The following is a 20,412-nucleotide window of genomic DNA, read 5'->3' as shown; positions in this document are numbered from 1 at the left end:
ACCCTGAGCTTCTGGAATTCTCTATTCTGTATGCAAGCTGACTCTTTATCTTGTTACCAGGGAATTTCTTGGCCAGCGTTGGATGAAACCAGATAAATGTGGGAGTACACAATTTATAATGAAAACCAGCCAACATTTCAATGATGTAAGTATGCATCCAGGTCTTGTTAGAAACTAGATAAATGTTGGCCGAGCCAGCCAATTTTGAAGGTACTGGTTGACCATCTAATGTTTATGTTGGGGTCCCAACACTGGTCTACCTGATCTAGTAGTTAGATTTCATCATATCTGATCCTTTTGATCTATGGGACATAACCCTCCACCAGAGGTGTCTCTCTCCCCATTGACACCTCATGCACGCTCGTCATACGTGTGTATGCAGGGGTTGGAAGGAATAATTGTTGGCTGAACAAGCTGACAGCTATCTAATGTATGGCCAGATGGATCAAGTGAAGATCATGCCCCCCAGGATTATATATGTTAACTTATTTCAATAAATTTGTTAACACCTGACAATATTTTAGTGAAACCAATTAATTAATGATTGATGTACATTGTTTTTTGTTTGTTTTATATTTCATTAAGAAATGTAGGGTAAAAACTTTACGTAAACAATCCATGGGGACACATTATTTACTTGATCCGGCCAGCCAAAGGCTACCTTTACACATGTGCTAAAGCTATCTTGCAGGCTGTTATGCCAGAGGAACAGCCTGCCAGAGTTCACCATATTCAGCCTTCCGGCAGGGATTCAGCAGGTTTCTGACATAACCATACCAGTGTTTGTCCAGCTGAAACCCAGTGCTCATGCTATAAACCGGCTGGACCGCCGCCAGATCCAATTATAGCCAATGGGGTCTGGTGGTCAACGGCAGTATCCGGCTAGGCTGGATACGGTGAACTCCAGCAAGCTGTTCCTCTGCTGGAATAGCTGGCCAGATAGCACATGTATGAAAGTAGCCTAGAAGCATTGGTATAGTACCATGAATTGTGCACTGAAAGTGTGATTGGTTCTTAAAGGGGTTGTCCCATCTTGACCTTTCTTGGCCAAAATGGGAGTAACCACAGTTACCATCAGCCTGGGGTGGATAGACTTTTAGGAACATCTGAGCAGCCAGAACTGTGCTGTTTCCATAACTTCCGTAGCAGAAGATGGGAGCTGAAGAGTGGATAAAGTAGTGGCCAAAAGTTTTGAGAATTACATAAATATTGGAAATTGGAAAAGTTGCTGCTTAAGTTTTTATAATAGCAATTTGCATATACTCCAGAATGTTACGAAGAGTGATCAGATGAAATGCATAGTCCTTCTTTGCCATGAAAATTAACTTAATCCCCAAAAAAACTTTCCACTGCATTTCATTGCTGTCATTAAAGGACCTGCTGAGATCATTTCAGTAATCGTCTTGTTAACTCAGGTGAGAATGTTGACGAGCACAAGGCTGGAGATCATTATGTCAGGCTGATTGGGTTAAAATGGCAGACCTGACCTGTTAAAAGGAGGGTGATGCTTGAAATCATTGTTCTTCCATTGTTAACCATGGTGACCTGCAAAGAAACGCGTGCAGCCATCATTGCGTTGCATAAAAATGGCTTCACAGGCAAGAATATTGTGGCTACTAAGATTGCACCTCAATCAACAATTTATAGGATCATCAAGAACTTCAAGGAAAGAGGTTCAATTCTTGTTAAGAAGGCTTCAGGGCGTCTAAGAAAGTCCAGCAAGCGCCAGGATCGTCTCCTAAAGAGGATTCAGCTGCGGGATCGGAGTGCCACCAGTGCAGAGCTTGCTCAGGAATGGCAGCAGGCAGGTGTGAGCGCATCTGCACACACAGTGAGGCTAAGACTTTTGGAAGATGGCCTGGTGTCAAGAAGGGCAGCAAAGAAGCCACTTCTCTCCAAAAAAACCATCAGGGACAGATTGATCTTCTGCAGAAAATATGGTGAATGGACTGCTGAGGACTGGGGCAAAGTCATATTCTCAGATGAAGCCTCCTTCCGATTGTTTGGGGCATCAGGAAAAAGGCTTGTCCGGAGAAGAAAAGGTGAGCGCTACCATCAGTCCTGTGTCATGCCAACAGTAAAGCATCCTGAGACCATTCATGTGTGGGGTTGCTTCTCATCCAAGGGAGTGGGCTCACTCACAATTTTGCCCAAAAACACAGCCATGAATAAAGAATGGTACCAAACACCCTCCAACAGCAACTTCTTCCAACAATCCAACAACAGTTTGGTGAAGAACAATGCATTTTCCAGCACGATGGAGCACCGTGCCATAAGGCAAAAGTGATAACTAAGTGGCTCGGGGACCAAAACATTGACATTTTGGGTCCATGGCCTGGAAACTCCCCAGATCTTAATCCCATTGAGAACCTGTGGTCAATCCTCAAGAGGCGGGTGGACAAACAAAAACCCACTAATTCTGACAAACTCCAAGAAGTGATTATGAAAGAATGTGTTGCTATCAGTCAGGAATTGGCCCAGAAGTTGATTGAGAGCATGCCCAGTCGAATTGCAGAGGTCCTGAAAAAGAAGGGCCAACACTGCAAATACTGACTCTTTGCATAAATGTCATGTAATTGTCGATAAAAGCCTTTGAAACGTATGAAGTGCGTGTAATTATATTTCACTACATCACAGAAACAACTGAAACAAAGATCTAAAAGCAGTTTAGCAGCAAACTTTGTGAAAACGAAACTTTGTGTAATTCTCAAAACTTTTGGCAACGACTGTAGATCTATATATTAACCTCATTGCATAGAAGTCATTATTACATGCCCTGTCCTTCTTTTCTAGATGAGTAACCTTGTTGCCTCAGAAATCATGAGTCATCCAGATATCACCTCTAGAGCGAGCTCCATTGAGAAGTGGGTGGTGGTGGCTGATATCTGCCGCTGCATGCACAACTACAATGGGGTGCTGGAGATAACCTCAGCCTTGAACAGAAGTGCAATCTACAGACTGAAGAAAACCTGGGCCAAAGTCGCTAAACAAGTAAGAAACCGTGAACATGAAGGATCCACATCTATGTACTTCAGGATTGGGTCATAGATATTAATTCATGTTCTGATCATGAAAGGCCTTCAGTTAGTGGTCATATGTCAGGGTATTTTAACCACAATAATTTCAGGGCTTCTAATTCAATTGGATACTTTCTTCGTTTTAAATGTTAGTGGATGATTTTTCCATACTACATTTGTGTAGAATAGATATAACTTTATCCAAACTGGTATAACGCAGGTAGTAATAATTAGCAAAAATAAAATTAGCCATATTAGTCCTAAACATACACCCCCTTGCAGAAATCGTATGATGCCTGTGTTCAGAAATGCAAAACGGTCTTCAAGAATCTTTTTGCAAAGATTAATATAACTGAGGTGGTTCCCAAGAATAGTATAGTTTGGTATAGGAGTGTAAGATAAAATACACACGTGTTAATGTAAATGGCATATTGCATGAATGTATTGCATCCGTGCAATATTCTACCAAATCACGCATAACTACCGTATTATTTTATACATTTATATAGCATTACATATTCCTCAGCACTGCACAGTTAGTTGTCGTTCCCATCAATCCCTGTCCACACTGGGGCTCAGTTTTACCTCTTCTTTTCTTTTATGTAATGGCAATAGTTTGAGAAAAGGGCCAAGGACATCTGCGCCTTAGAGGCCTCCCTTGTCGCTGTTATGAGGCCCCTGGAGAGGAGACCTTGTCCAAGTTGGCTGCATGCCTATTGCCTTATTTTAAATGGAATCTGCCAGCCCGATTTTGGACTATTATCTACAATAATATATTAGTAGTACTGCAGATATGGAGCCCATATCACAATTTTTTATTTTCCTCAGAGATGCATTGAAATACACTGTCAGCACTGCTGTGTTGCTGTCCATTATGTTAGCCCGGACTGTGTATTTTAGTGCAGCTTTGAGTGCTGACAGCGGGGAAAAAATAAAATAGTGACGTGGACTCCTTATCTGCACTACTACTCGTGTATGAGGCCCCTTCCAGACGAGGGTGTGTGGATTAGGTCCGGATGCGTTGCAAATGCGTTCAGTGAAAATGCGCGATTTCGCAAACAAAGTCATTCAGTTTTGTCTGCAATCGCGTTCAGTTTTTATCGCGCAGGTGCAATGCGATTTAGGCCTCATGCACACGACCGTTGTGTGTTTTGCGGTCCGCAAATTGCGGATCCGCAAAACATAGATGGCGTCCGTGTGCCTTCTGCAATTTGCGGAACGGCGCAGACAGCCATTAATATAACTGCCTATTCTTGTCCACAAAACGGACAAGAATAGGACAGGTTATATATTTTTTTTGCGGACCACGGAACGGAGCAAAGGATGCGGAAAGCACACGGAGTGCTGTCCGCATCTTTTGCGGCCCCATTGAAGTGAATGAGGCCTTAATGCGTTTTGCACGCGCATGATAAAAAACTGAAGGTATACAAACATCTCATAGCAACCATCCGTGAAAAACGCATCGCATCCGTACTTGCTTGCGGATGCGATGCAATTTTCACACAGTTCCATTCACTTCTATGGGGCCAGCGTTGCGTGAAAATTGAAGAATATAGAGTATGCTGCGATTTTTCACCCAACGTACATGTACACAATGGGTCTAGATTCTGTGCGGGCACAATGCGATTGCATCAAGCATTGCACCCGAGCGGAATACTCGCTCGTCTGCAAGGGGCCTTACTGTAGATGATCAAGGTGACAGATCCCTTTAATAGGTTGTGAGAACGTGTGCAGAGTTTCCTTTCATAGGTCCTACATCATTGACCTAATAATTAGGGCAAACACCTCAAAATCCTCCTTTCCCAGCTCGTTAGGAGTGTGGTTGTATTAGGACATCCAAATGTAAAATTCTCCTGATCCGCTATGCACGCCACAGTTTTTTTTTCTTTTTTTACATCTTTATTCAAATACATTATACAAATATTGTCAATTAACCATTTTTAAAGGGGTTTTCCGGGACTTGAATATTGATGACTTATCCTCAGGATTTGCTGGGGTTCAGCTCCCAGCACTCCCGCTGATCAGCTGTTGAAAGGGGACGTCACACTTGGATGAGCGCTGCGTCCTTTTCCTCGACATTGACATCATGTCAATGGGTCACATGGCCTGTCTACGCTTAGTCCTATTCAAGTCAATGGAGTTGAACTGCAATACCAAGCACTGCCACTATATGATATATGGCACTATTCAAGATATATTAGCAGAAGGCTGGAGTGTTGATCTGATATAGATGACTTAGGGCTCATGCACATGACCGTATGTATTTTGCAGTCGTTTTTTATTTTTTTGCGGATCCGCAAAACAGACAAGAATAGGACATGTTCTATTTTTTTTGCAGAACAGACATGGGGACATACGGAACTGGAGTCATTTCAGGTTTTTTTGCGGACCCATTGAAATGAATGGTTCCCCATTTGGACCTGCAAAAAAAACGGAACGGGAAAAAAATATGTTTGTGTGCATGAGCCCTTATGCTGAGAATAGGACATCAGCACCTTAAGGGGTTCTCCGGGAATTAAGAAAATGAAAATACTTAAATATTACTTTATTCTAAATATATTCCCAAATACCTTTCATTAGTTATAATGGCTGGTTTTTTTTAGGGAGCAATCATCAGGAAAAATAAAATGGCCGCCATCATATTAGTACGCACAAAACCTGTCCTACTCACACAGGAGGACAAGTTATTTAACAAGACTGAGCTATAGTCTGTCCTCTCTGTACTTCATGTCTCCTCATGATCTCCATTCCTACAGAGATTCAGCTAACCTTCTTATCATCTGTATTCAGGATCATAATCCCTGACAAATAGGAAAGAGCTGTCTTAACCTCCTCTATCTCAATGTTGTGAAGTAACTTGTCCTGCTCTGTCATTAGGACAGGTTTTGTGTGCACTAATAGGACGGCGTCCATTTTGTTTCTGCTAATAATTGCTTCCTAAACAAAATGAGCCAAATGAAAGGTATTTGGGAATATATTTACAATAAAGTAATATTTAAAGGGATTCTGTCACCAAGTTTTAGGCTATAGAGCTGCGGGCATTCACGGCTAGATCGCCGCTAGCATGTCCGCAGTATACCTGTCCTATAGGGCTGTGTGCTTTTATTTTCTTTAAAAAAGGATTTTAGAGATATGTAAATTAGTCTTGTAAGGTGCCCAAGAGTCTGTACGAACCTTCCTGGTGCCCAGCCACGCCCGCCTGTGAAGGAGCCCAGCACCGCCTATGTCCTCCGAATCTCCTCCTTTAGTCACCGATAGATTGTCGTAAGGAGGAGATTCGGAGGACATAGCCGGTGCTGGGCTCCTTCACAGGCGGGCGTGGCTGGGTACCAGGAAGGTTCGTACAGACCCTTGGGCACCTTACAAGACTAATTTACATATTTCTAAAATCCTTTTTTAAAGAAAATAAAAGCACACAGCCCTATAGGACAGGTATATTGCGGACATGCTAGCGGCGATCTAGCCGTGCACGTTCGCAGCTCTATAGCCTAAAACTTGGTGCAGAATCCCTTTAAGTATTTAAATATTTCTTAATTCCCGGAGAACCCCTTTAAGTCCTGGACAACCCCTGGGTCTCTTTAGTACTGCTACACAATGACTATAGAGAATTATTACATGGAATCTAATTATATCTAATGCTTTCATCGTTTTAACATTTTCAACAGTTATTTTTATTTTATTTTTTTACTGTGTTTTTTTTATAGACTAAAGCACTTATGGACAAACTTCAGAAGACTGTCTCGTCGGAAGGGAGATTCAAAAATCTTAGAGAGACTCTTAAAAAGTATATCTAATTTCAGAACTACTTACAACTTCCTTGTATGTCTTGTAAGAGCATTTAGTACTTTCTAATCCCCTAAAGTAAGGGTCCTATTACACCTGTCGATGAAGCAGGCGATTGTCAGGAGGGAAGCGTTCCTTCCCAGCAATCGCCTGTTTGTTACATGCAGCGATCTCCTCCATAGCATGGGTAGGAGCGATTGTTATGCCATCGCTCTTCCCTATACGGAATCACTGTTTGCCGGCAGCAGATCGCGATTACACGGCACGATCTGCCGCAGATAAACGAGGATTTTTAAACCTGCTAAAAGCCAATTACCTAATGAACGAGCGTTTGCACTGCCAGATTACTACTAACAGGCGTTCATATGAATGCTTGTTAGCGATGATCTACACGATTATCTTCAGGTGCAATAGGGCCTTTACTGAAATTACAGCCATTTAGCACTATAGTCCTTTTGTGTTCTAAAAGTACAGTTGCAACCAGCTCACCCCTCCCCCCACCACGACTTAAAAGAACAATGGCAAGTGTGGAGGTGTCATCCCATGCCGTTATGTAGCACCAGAACCAGATTTACCAGATTTCATGACTCTATAGTTCTTAAACTTTGTACATAAAAGCAGAATAGAATATTGAGTCAGGAATAGTGTTGAGCAAAATTCTGTTTAAGTTCAGCGTACAAGGTTCTGGATATCTAATAATTCCATTATGGATTCCACTACCATGGACCATAACTTTGTCACCACCAGACATCTGAGAAGCTCTGACAGACGTTCTTCAGAACCTCCTGCTTGAGGTTCTTTTGTTTTGCTTTCGTTTTGTCATCTCGTTAGCCTCTCTCAGCTGTCATGTAGTTGCACTGATTGCATCCCTTTAAATCCCTTTCCATACTGCATCACTTTGCGGTTTATACAACTTCCTGGAGTGTGTACATGCTGGATGCTACAACTGAACCTTCTACAGATAAGGCTGTTCATTGATTTGTGTTTTCCTGTTTGCTTGATCCTAGGTGACCCTGACGCCCTCCGTATTAAGTGTAGGGAGCCGGTGGTCGTGTCCCCTCACTATTATAGGGTGTTCAGGTGTCATACAGTCGAGGCACGAGGGCATGCAATTTTAGATCATAGAGATCTTTGCATGGGCTGAGAAGACGGGGAGAGTTTCAGGGCTTAAATAGGGGTGACCCTTTTGTTCCTTAGTTTCGGATCAAGCCAGTCGGATCCTTATTTGTAACTTCTTGTTTTCTGTTACACCATCTGTGACAAACTTATGGTCTGTGGTAGCGGAATCCATAATGGAATTCTTAGTTAACCCAAACCCGAACCTTGTAGGGTGGTCCCTCAAGATACAATGGCCTCAGGATACAATATTTTCAACATGAAATGTTCTTTTCTGACCCATCGTAAGTTGAAACTAGACTCAACGTACAATATCTCAGGTTCAGATCCAACCAATCGAGGCCACTTCTCTGGTAAAATAGCTGTTATTAGTTGCTAGTTAGCAGCTATTCCTGACTGTTATATGTAAGGACTTGTCTTATCTGTCTTAGTTATCTGCTTATTTTTCTTAAATCTTCAATTTCTCTTATCTTGGATGACATTTTGGGGCTTTGGAACCGATTACTCAACTTACAATGGTTTCAACATACAATGGGTTTCCTGGAACCAATTAATATTGTATCTTGAGGGACTACTGTACATTGAACTTGAAAACAGAAGTTTGCTCATCTCTAGTCAGGAACTATAGATCTTTAGAGCTGTCAGATGAGGAGCCATGTGTGCCACCCATGCCACTGGTTAGGGAATACTGCTCTAGAGCCTACACTTGATGTCTCAGTTGAATAGGTTTTGACTAAAAGGTTTGTCCTCTGCTTAGATTACAATTGTACCAGGAACTCATTCCATCCATTCTAGAGGAGGTTAGCCTCTGCTCATAGGCTCTGCTTGGAGACTCTGTGGGCAGCTATGACTTCAGGAATTAACGTACATATGAACATAGATTTAACAGCATTTTTTTTAAATGAAAAATAAGACATTTAAACAGAATATAGTTGGACAGGCATCAGGTTAAATCTATGTGTAATCGAATATTATCTAATGCTAATGTGATCAATTTGTTTCTTATTCTGTGCATATGTTTTGCAGCTGTAACCCGCCTTCTGTACCTTACCTGGGGATGTACCTAACTGACCTAGCTTTCATTGAAGAGGGCACACCAAACTTCACCGAGGAAGGCCTTGTAAATTTTTCAAAAATGCGAATGGTCAGTAAAATTCCAAAATGCCATGAAAATAATATATTTATAACACTATACCATAAGGTATTCTTATTATCTACATTCTGTGGTTTCTTGATTCCCCTAAGCTGATAGGAAAATATTAACCATATTGAGCTCATGAATGGCCGTTATACAATATTGCCCTGTGGCATAGGCAGCTGGTGTTTTAATTGTAGGCTACATTAAATGGTTTGAAAGGTGTCTAGAAGAGATTGTCATATAGATGGACTCCTTTATTTAGAAATATTATTTTACTCTTCTTGTTATTATTTGTTCTCTTTTATAGATATCACATATTATTCGAGAAATCCGCCAGTTCCAGCAGACCCCATACCGGATAGAGCACCAGCCTAAGGTAGCAATCATTTGTTAAACATTGAAGACATATTCTTAATAATTTCACTTTAATGCAATTCATTAAAAGGTCTGGATAGATAGATTACATGAGCAGACTGATCCTGTTATATGCATGGTTGATAGAATAATCAGGTAACAGGAAGGGAAAGTCCATCTTTGAGAACATTTTTGGTTCCAATAAACCTTTGCAAATAGTCCTAATTAAAAATCTCCTGGCCATTTTATGTTCTATAGTTCTTTTGCAGACCTGTGTCTCATGGTAACAAACTACAAACACTGTAGTCTGACCGTGTAGTAGCATTGCCTTCTATCTGCCTCTTATTTCTTTCTAAACTAACAACTGTATGTTAGTAAAAAAAAATAAAAATTTTTGACAAATGAAAGTGAGAAGGGAAATGCTAGTGCATGCCTTCATCATTTTCCACCTAGACTACTGCAACTTTCTTCTCTTTGGCCTCCCATCTAACACTCTTGTGCCATTCCATTCGCTATTCATTTGTCCTCTTTCCCTTCTACTAGTCTCTTCAATGGTGTTCCATTGGCCAATCAAATTTAGTTAAAAAACATCAATAACAACATATAAGCCATTCCCAACCTGTCCCCACATCCCTGACCTAATTTCTTGATACATCCTCACAAGACCACCTTCTTTGCTCTCCTGTTGTCTGCTTCTCAGACAATCATATTCAAGATTTCTCCCATGCATCCGAACTCCAAAATTGGTCATCTTATTAATATATCAAAGGCATAGCCATTGGTGTACTTCTCCTATCTGTTTAGCAGACCTCTTTACACCCGACCTACGTAGTACTAAACACCTTCATACAGCATACATCCAGAGCTAAATAGGATAGAGGAGAAAGAAAGCACACATAAACAAGAACTGTGCCTCTACCTACCCCATAGTCCAACTACGAGGAGAGGCTAATCCGGACACTGTATCTTATATTTCTCCCAGTTATCCCATATTTTGTTAAACTTCACAACACATTTTCTTTTAACATACACACCTTTCTCTAAGCGTATTATATCTGACATTCTATTGAGGAATTCTCCCCTAGTCGGAGATTCAGGTCTAAGCCAAAATCTGGCTATTAGTTTCCTAGCTTGAAATAGCAGACGCTGTACTCCCAGACGGTGATGACTATTTTTGATGTCTAATATCCCTACCACACATGTTCTCGGTCCAGGCGGAACCGTAATATTATATGCGTCTTTTATTAGGGCCAGAACCGCGGACCAAAGGTTCCGGAGCTCCGCACAATCCCAGAACATGTGTAACAAGGATGCAGGGCCCCTGCCACATCTAGGACAATCCGCATCCTCCCGAACACCTATCCGGCATAAAAACTCTGGCGTCCTATACACCCGGTGTATTAAAAACAGCTGGGATATACGCTGCCCCTCACAAACTGACAGTTGTGGAGTGAGCGCTAAGAGCGACTTCCACTGCTCTTCTGAGATCGGACCGACCTCCCTTTCCCATTTAGATTTGACTGCTAAGACCTCTTGTTTCAGTGATTTCACATACAAGTTCCTGTAGGTAGATGATATCAGACCGCTCGAGGAGCTGTTTGTGAGAAGTTGCTGAAACAACGGGACCATAGTGCATTTCAACGACATGGATTTAGCCTGTGTCTGAAAGGCATGACGAAGTTACAGAAATTGATAGAAGGCCGTGTGCGGGAGACCAAATTTAGTTCTCAACTGTTCAAAGGACTTAAAAATATCGGCACTCTGTAGTTGACATAAATATCTCACTCCTTTGCGCTCCCAGGGTGAAAAGCCATCTAACTGGAATAGTTCAGGAAGGTGCGGATTCCTCCAGATAGGGGAAAACTGCGTAAACCCCTTTACTGATAACAGCGCCCGGCATTTCTGCCAAACCTGGTGCATCATAAAAAGTGTGGGGTGCCCTGACAGCTTACCAACAATTCCGCTATTTTCCAATAAAGCCACCAGAGAACTGTGCCCAATAATGTGTACCACCAATCTGGCTGAGGCAAAGTCTCCAGGAGTCCTCCCATCCCCTCAACTGTTGCAGCTGGGCCGAGATGTAATAAAGCCATGCATTCGGTACTGATGGCCCTCCCTCCTCTTTCCCTCTCTGCAGAGTGTCCAGTCTAATCCACGCTTTTTTATGGCGCCAAATCAAATCCCTAAACAACCTATCAATTTTTATGAATATTCTGAGAGGAATCCAAACCGGGGAATTATGCAGTATATACATGAGTTTGGGCATGAGAATCATTTTAAGAAGGTTAATGCTTTTCCTTCCTGGTGGATCCACTTATGGCTTTGGCTGTAAATCTTACTGGCAGATCTGCCTCAAAACCTTGTCCAAAAAACGTTGTGACCGTTTCCTTACCCTACTGAGACAACACAACTATCTGAGCAACGTCTTCCCTCACCTGCTGTCTCCTTCACCCTTCCCTTGTGCTCCCAGGCAAGGACTTCTCTCCCTTTGTACCAGTCTGTCACTCATTTATTGTAGGTCAGGCCTATTGTATTTGTTTATCGTCTTATGTACTTCAATCCTTTATCTTATATAAATTATTATCAATAATAACACTAAAGGATTCGACTCTTTTGTTTGTATCTACTCACTGTTGAGCAGCGCTGAGTCCACTGAATGATGTGGGTGCACTCTGGAGTTCCTGTTATTCATAAGCTGCCGGTACCACATATAGGGAGAAAGCTGTCAATCATCCGCGGCACAGTGGGGGGAGCAATAAGGCTCATGAATACCAAGATTCCAGTGCCCAGGACATGCTGCAGCTGGGATTTTAAGAAAACTTAATTACAATAAAAGTGAGCCCGCCTTGGAATCGGGGTGCCTGTCACAATTTTTTTATGCTCTCAGATACTCTACGTAGTTTAAATTATGGCATACATAAAATGCTCTAATAAAGGTTACTTGTGAGGTACATGATCACATACTTAACAGCCCCCCTATATCCAATCAGTGCTGCCATGGTCAGACTAATGGAGGGTCCTAAGCATAAACCATACCAGGATAGACTTCTTGAGAAAAGAAGAGAAAGGGGGGACATGATCGAAACCTTTAAATATGTTAACGGTTTAAATGAGGTTCAGGAAGGAAATCTTCTCAATAAAAAGCTAAAACACAAGAACAAGGGGGCTCAATCTGAAATTAGCTGGCGGTAAGATCAGGAGCAATGTCTGGAAATATTATTTTACTGAAAAAGTGGTTGAAGCTTGGAACAAGTGGTTGAAGCTTCCAGCAGATGTGGTTGGGAGATCTACAGTAAGTGAAATTAACAGGCTTGGTATAAACATATGCCTATCCTAAGATAATAAATAAATATAAAAGCAGACTAGATGGACCAGGTGGTCTTTTTCTGCCATCAATCTTCTGTGTTTCTTGGCCTTAATAACCGTACACTGTCTTTTATATAGCTGTATAGTGTCACCCAACCAAAGAATAGTAGTCCGATGTGAAGTGAGAATTTTATTTCTTCTGTTATTAAGGTCACTCAGTTCCTCTTGGACAAGTCTCAGATCTTGGATGAAGATACCCTGTATGAATTATCTTTAACAATTGAACCAAGGCTCCCAGCATGAAGAGTTTTAACATGTGTGTCTCGAGGCAACACAGTGCTTTCACGTCACCAACCGAATTATGCATGCCATGCCTAGCAGAGTGCAGAAGAACCTTCCCTTTCAGTGGAAGCGGTCAGCGGCGCAGGTGCTTTTAGCAAGAATGAGAGCACTGAATTAAAACAAGAGTCGTGTCTGGGGGCATTGTGCTAGTCAGATATTAATACTATATAAGAGGAACAACAATGAAAGGCAATGCTCGCCTCACTGTGACGGCTTGAAAAACATCAAAGTTCAAGGTGTTTGAGAACCAAGACGTGAGATGGCAAAAGGGGTCAATGGAATGAGCCATCTGTAATGTGCAAATAGTCATTAGAGCGGATCCATAGGGGAGAGTCGTGACTAGTCAAGTGACACTGTCCTTACTGTAGTGTATTGCAGTATCATGCACAAATAAAAAAAGTTAATTCTTTGCATGGAGAAGTGTATTATCATGTCGTAATGAAGAGATAGTGAGAAGAATTGGAGCTTCAGTTGCTGTGTTCACAAGCACGTATCCTTTAACCTGCATCTCCAGGATAGCCGAATCATATTTCTATCATTTTCAAGCTTCTTACTTTGTGTACACAAGTGTTCTGAGCAGCCAGCTTTGTCTGAGATGTATCAGTCATTTTACATCATGGTTCAAAGTACTGAACATCTCAGACCAGCTGCAATACGTATAATTATTTTTGTAGCCTATCTAATACTGATACTGTGGGTATTGGAGGTAACTGCACTGCCTGGCAAACTTAGATATTTAACAGTGTGTGTTGTTTTTTACTCCTTACTTTGATGACTATTGATGCAATTCTATAGTTATTTCCCTTGGAGATATCAGACGTGGTTTGCAATATTTTATTTTTTTGCAGCTGTTGCTTGAATTTTTTTTAGTGGCTACATTTATTTATGTTTTTTCATTTTGCTTGCTCAAAGAATGTATGGCTGAAAAATTTGTACAGCGCGAATAGACTCTTAGCCATTATTTTTATGAAGCGTTTTGGAGAATATTATATCATTAGTTGAGTGAAGCCGAACATCAAAATAACGATGTGTACATTACATCTCCAGATGGCAGAAAAAATACAATTATAAATGAGAACTTTGTAAATATGGTGGCTGTATTTCATGTTATTTTTACTCGTATGTGGTTATGCATTGTAAATTACAGTTTGGAGACCTCCCACATTGCAAGAACAACCTTTGTTACCCATTAATAAATTTACCTTAATGATATGAACGTGACCAGATCTTTCCGTTTATTGAGCATACAATGTGGAGTGTGTACAACTCACGGACAGAAAAAAGTATAACGATATTGGTTCTGGGACCAAGAGATCAGAACCTTCTCTTAATTCAAATTGCCATTTAGACAGCATGTCATTTAGTGCTGTATATAGGGTTATGCCACATGGTGCGCTGAGGCAACCCTCATCACAATGTGTCAACTATAGCCATGGAAAAACAGCAACTATAATGCAAGTACAACTAAAGTCCACTCGAATGGCATATAGCAAGGTCATATGGGGGATATAAACATATGGCACATGATGGGAGACAGACAGCAACCCCCACCAGACCTTTACTCTCTTAGGGCCCAGTGGCATGAATGGATGATGCTAGCACTGTGCTGAACTGTGGCGGTTATATTTGTGGTTCACCTGTAGGATGCCAATAATCAATGCTCGTACAGGGGTTTTTCAGTTATTTTACAGCATAGGCGATAACTATTAGATTGGTGGACCTTCAACACTGGGATCCTCACCAATCATGAGAATGTGGGCTCTGTACCCTGCAGTGCCCCCACCCTCAAAATTAATGGAACAGTAGGTCAAACTTGCACACTGCCGCTCTATTCATCTGTATGGTATTGCCAGAGATAACCGAGTAGCCAATGCTACGTGTGGATATTTTCTGCAGATTCCCAAGCATGGCAGGACCTGCAGTGTTACTCATACTTATCTGATCCATGCCACTGGGTCCCGGATTCATTACTCCCCCCGTCAGCTCTACAGGCCCCAGTTCTCCCAGGGTCAACATCTGGTTTGACACAGGTTATGTGACTGCTGCAGCCAATGACTGCCAAATGACCCACGTCAAAAAAGATGTTGACGTGGGGCGACCGTGGACCTGTAGTGCCGGAGGGGGTGTGATGGATTGTGTTCATGTTGGGCCTGGTGTTGTGTTCTAACCCTTTTTCAGTTTGAAAAGAGATGGAGTCTGGGATAAATGAGTCTGTCTAGACACAACTCTGAAGCCCAGTCCGCTTTTTCCAACATGTTCATAATTGTTGAAAAGATTCAAGTCGGGCTTCTTAAGGATACGTAGGGCATAGTGCAGGGATCTAACTGCACCTACTATTTTTCCTGGGTGCCGCTCCGTTCGCCCGCTGTGGCCCCCGTTGTATTCTAGCGCCTGGTATGCTAGTTAATAGCATCGGCGCAATGAGGAGGAGACTGAGTCTTTCTCCGTGGGCGTCTCCTTCTCCCTGATTGTAGCGCTGTCCAATCGCAGCGGAGAGCGTCACAGTCAGGGAGGAAAAAAAAAACTCACCTTGTCCCTGGCTGTGACGCTACAGCCAGGGAGAAGGAGACTCCCAAGGAGAATGACTCAAGTCTCCTCCTCACTGCTCCGATGCTAAAATTAGCGTACAAGGCGGGAGACTACAACGGGGGCCACAGCGGGCGAACGGAGCGGCGCCCAGGAAAAATAGTAAGCGCAGTTAGATCCCTGCACTATGCCCTACGTATCCTGATACTTAGTTTATAATGTTTGGCCCCATGAAAGGTCCTCTTTAAATATGGCATTCAGTATAAAGCCAGACAACTGTCATAAATACATAGATAAATCTGCCCTAGTTTACTGCACATATAATGTCAAATGTACTTTATTTCCAGTTGCACAATTCACTTTTATAGGTATTACAACCAGGAAATCCCAAGCATAGAAATGTAACAGGACATTCAGTAATTGTGATCATAAAAATATGTTGTGTACTGAAATGCGAGTCATCATGGATTGCAGGATGTACCAGTAATATAAACCAATAAAGAGACAGCTTTGTACGAGGGTTACCAGTCACTACACACGGCTCGTAGGAAAATTTCACTTTTAGAATGTGGTTGCTGAGATTTGTGTAATTGCGCCATAAATGCTTTACACACATCGGGAGCTTATGTTGGGCGGTAAAACCTTGCTCACTGCCTGCATTTCACTCCAAAGTTGTTAAATCTGGTTGAGGTAATATTTATTTTACTCATTTTTATAGCGCTGATATATTGCCCAGCAATTTACAGACATTATCACCACTTGCTCTCACCAATGGAGAAGCCCACAGTTAGAGGAGTGAAATTTTGAAAAATTATATTGGGCTGAATCGCTGAAGTTCACCAAGACATTCGATTCGTGCTGAAATAATTTGTCACGAATCTTTATAAATCAGGTATACCCAGGCCACTCTGCCTAATTCTATTCTTCCCACTTGGTGGCCCAATCTCGGTGTGAAGGCTTGAAAGTTAACCCTTTACCCAACCCCGACAGTGAATTTATGTAGGCGGCAGGGCATTTAAAAATGGCACCTGGGCGCTGGGTGTCTTCTGTTTCAACACTAATGTCCGCAACCGGCAGTATTACTGCTAGTCATTGACTTTTAACCCTTCAGATGCTGTGGTGATCTGTATGTAGCAGCCCCCTGTCCTCCTTTGTGATGGTACACAGCATTTAGGCAGGAAAACCTTCCTCAAAGCAATAAAATTAAGAGATTCACAACAGGGATGACCATAATCCTATGTGGATCCCTCCCTACTATGAACCTAATGGTGGAAGGATGCTGAACATGGTGGAAGGATCAAACATGGCCACTGGATTATTGCAGCCACACTGTCCCTAGCGCTTACCATGTCTCTCCCTAAGCTCAGCTCACAGTATAGTGGCAGATACTGCGTGGGATGAGGCTTTGATAGGGCTGTGACATCACAGGGGATGGTTATCTGCGTACTGGCTGACTGCATGGCATTATGGGTGATCTTGCGTTCCTGGGCTTCTTACTTTCATTTTGTAACATGTGCAGCCGCCACTTTAGGAAAAGCTAATTTGTTACCACGAAGTGCAAGAAAATTCGGCTTTGTTGCAAATCAAAGTTTTCCTAAACTTCAGACTGAATTCTGCTTTGAATGCTTCAACACTACTCACAATCTAAGTTTCCTATCAATATGTCTTTGGAGTGTGAGAAGAAACCCATTCAAACACAGGAAGAACATGTTGTCCTTGGTTGGATTCAAACCCAGGACCCTGGTGCTGTAAGGCAACAGTGCTAACCAATGAGCCACCAAGCTGTCCAGGTTATTCCAAAATTGGCAAAAGGGGTGTGCAGTATGACTATTCAACATCCTCTTACCTTAGCAACCATCTAATAATGGTCGGGTGGGAAGGCTCCTTCTGGGACCACATGTGATTAAAGATGGCAATACACCTTTAATAGCTGTCAGCCAAAGAACTATTGCTCCTGACTCCCCCATATTCATAGGTGCTCAGCTCAATCAAGTGTGTATGTGTTGTCAGGAGAGCGAAGACACTGGCACCTCTTAACTCCCAGGAGAAGAAAAAAACTGGGTAGAAAGAAAATTCAACACGCTGGATCCTTCTTTCTACTGACATCATCTGTTGGGGGATAGTTGGGAGCGCCATCTACACATTAGACTGTCGGAGTGTTCACATAAAAATTACTGGTTTGGTCAACAGTAGCCTAATGATTATGAAGGCCTTAACTATCGTAGCTCAGGGAAATGGCCCTATAATGATCGTAACCACTGCAGTGTTGCTTGATCGTTAAATAGGATCCACCAAAAAAAAAAAAAAAAGGTAAAAAGGGACCTTACCTAAAGCACACGACAATTATGCATTGTCCACCACATGACATTCAGATAGGAAGTGACATCTTGGCCTCCACCTAACTGTATCCTGTCCAAGTGTCATTGTGACTAATGTATGGTTCTCTATTCTTCCCAGAGTTGGGCCACTTTCACATAGTACTTGTAGGCCAAATCCAGGAGTGTGTCCAAAACAGAAGAGGCACGAATCTTTCTGCTATAGTTTTGTTTGAGTCACTCCTGTGCTTAGCTTACACATATAAATGCAAAATATGCAGAAATGAATGAGACCTAAACTGAGACTCCACAGTGAGTCTAAGGCCTCATTTAGATGTCAGTGTAATGGGGCTGTTTTTTAGTGTCTATATCACAGCTGCAAGACACATATTGTCAAAGAACCACGGCACTTGAGCTTGAGGTTAGTGTTGGTGTTCCTACATCACCATCCAACAGCCATACTCTGATGACAAACTGGTTGTGAACAAGGTTCCTGGACGGAAGCCAAATGTTGGCCGTAATTTGTTTGTACTAATTGGATGGAAATAATAAACTAATCGCAACTAACCTCAAGCTCGAGTGCCGTGGCTCTTTGACAATAAGTGTATATGGAATATTTTTCTACCACTAAGCACTAATAGTATCACTCTTAAGGCCTCCTTCACACGAGCATGACGGATTGGCTCCGGATGCATTCAGAGTGCGTTCAGTGAAACTCGCACCATTTTGCAAGCAAGTTCAGTCAGTTTTGTCTACGATTGGGTTCAGTTGTTTCAACGCGTGTGCAATGTGTTTTTCACGCGCGTGATAAAAAAATGAAGGTTTACAAACATCTCTTAGCAACCATCAGTGAAAAACGCATTGCATCCTCACTTGCTTGTGGATGCAATGTGTTTTTCACTGAAGTCCCATTCAATTCTATGGAGCCAGGGCTGTGTTAAAAATGCAGAATATAGAACATGCTGCGTTTTTCATGCAACGCAGAACTGATGCGTGAGGAAAAAAAAGCTCATGGACACAGATCCATTGAAATGAATGGGTCCAGATTCAGTGCGGGTGCTATGCGATCACGTCACGCATTGCACCCGTGCGGAAAACTCGCTCGTGTGAAAGGGGCCTTAAAGTGCCCACCATTTTCAAAACAGGCTGCAATACACAGACCCCTTGTACTTCGAGTGACCCATAAGGTGGAAAGACCTGTGCTATATGCACATCTGGTGTCACAAAAGATGGTACACAAAAGCATATTTACCAACTTTTAGGTTGGTAAAAATCGGTACACTGAAAAATCTGCCCCTGGGAATGCATGACTCCATCTGAAAATGCCCATTTATTGGCAGGGTTATCCCATTTTTTGCCAGAGACAGCCCAAATTTGCCATGAATTTGGGACAGTTGGCAACTATGCAAAAGTTGCAACAGATTCGCTCATGTCACTGGTGGAAACAGACACAGAAGAAGCTAGTCTTTATCAATGCTTGGTATTTACTTAATCGCGAGCAACGACTACAGAGGGCTAACATCAGCACTGGCTTTTCTAGCAACATGAACAGCTTCTTAGGCTAGGGCTACATGCCGACATGTCACACGGCAAAAAAGGTACAACTACACTGTCGCACAGTATTTTTTGTAATGGTGTTGCACTGCGACGTGACAGTCGCACAAAAATCCAATTTGGATGTATTTTTTGTGACTGTCGTGTCGCGGTGCGACACCATTGACTTATTTAAAAAAATGTTGCACGATACATGTCGCCATGTAGCCCTAACCTTAAGTTGCACTATACCAACAATATAACAAGAGAGGCCTAACATTCTGTCCAGACTCTCCGCTTCAGGTGTAAAATAAAACCTCACAGTCCAGGCCTCAAAACAAAGCCCCATTTTCCAGGACGTCCCCCATGACAGCACATGGGAGGATGTCCAATCCAATCTCTGTAGGGACAGGAAGTGAGACAGGTTAAAAGCCCCCCCCTTCCCTCCGATCTCCAGTGTCTTCCTGTCCCTACAGGGATAGGGTGATCAAGTGAGGCAGGATTTCCTTAGGATTCGGGGTGCTTACCCAGGCACCAGGGGCTAGGTCTGGTCGGGGGTCCCGCACTCCCCTCACAGTCCAGGTCGGGCGGCGTCCCGCATGGCCCTGCTAGCTCCCCCTTTGGGGGTTCTCTAGCTCTGTCCCGGCCTGCCATGGACGGCGGCAGGCGGGACGCTGAAGCCGCTTCTCCTCCGGGAGATCTGGACTCAGCGGCACGCTCCTGACCATGCGACGCGCATCACGTGACGCGGCCATGACGTCACTTCCGGGTCAGCCGGAAACAAGATGGCGGCGCCCAGTACAAGCGCCAGAGACCCGGAAACCCGGTCTCGCGCTCAGGCATTGACTCCCTCCCCCTGGGGGGTTGAGTCCCCCTTATAAGAATGGAGCAGCACGGCAGCAGAGGTGGAGGTAAGCCCCAGTGGGGAAGTTTGAGCTGCTGTGTGTTTACTTAGCCACCATGGAGCCCCAGGTGTCAGCCA

At 42.8% G+C, this 20,412-nt stretch overlaps 1 protein-coding gene across 2 annotated transcripts in view; it reads left to right on the top strand.

Moving 5' to 3' along the window:
- RASGRF2 (Ras protein specific guanine nucleotide releasing factor 2) overlaps positions 1 to 14,239 on the top strand; it is a 376,997-nt gene extending 362,758 nt beyond the window's left edge. For both annotated transcript variants that reach the window (XM_044276023.1, XM_044276022.1), the window contains 6 exons: positions 61 to 145; positions 2,794 to 2,991; positions 6,722 to 6,801; positions 8,943 to 9,060; positions 9,362 to 9,430; positions 12,925 to 14,239. In XM_044276023.1, the coding sequence (XP_044131958.1) occupies positions 61 to 145; positions 2,794 to 2,991; positions 6,722 to 6,801; positions 8,943 to 9,060; positions 9,362 to 9,430; positions 12,925 to 13,017 (643 nt within the window). In that variant the 3' untranslated portion in view covers positions 13,018 to 14,239. The remainder of the gene's footprint in view (positions 1 to 60; positions 146 to 2,793; positions 2,992 to 6,721; positions 6,802 to 8,942; positions 9,061 to 9,361; positions 9,431 to 12,924) is intronic.
- Positions 14,240 to 20,412: the final 6,173 nt, after the last annotated feature.

This window comes from Bufo gargarizans, chromosome 1 (genome assembly GCF_014858855.1).
Source record: "Bufo gargarizans isolate SCDJY-AF-19 chromosome 1, ASM1485885v1, whole genome shotgun sequence".
Classification (NCBI taxonomy): Eukaryota; Metazoa; Chordata; class Amphibia; order Anura; family Bufonidae; genus Bufo; species Bufo gargarizans.
This window is presented reverse-complemented; position numbering and strand designations above follow the sequence as displayed.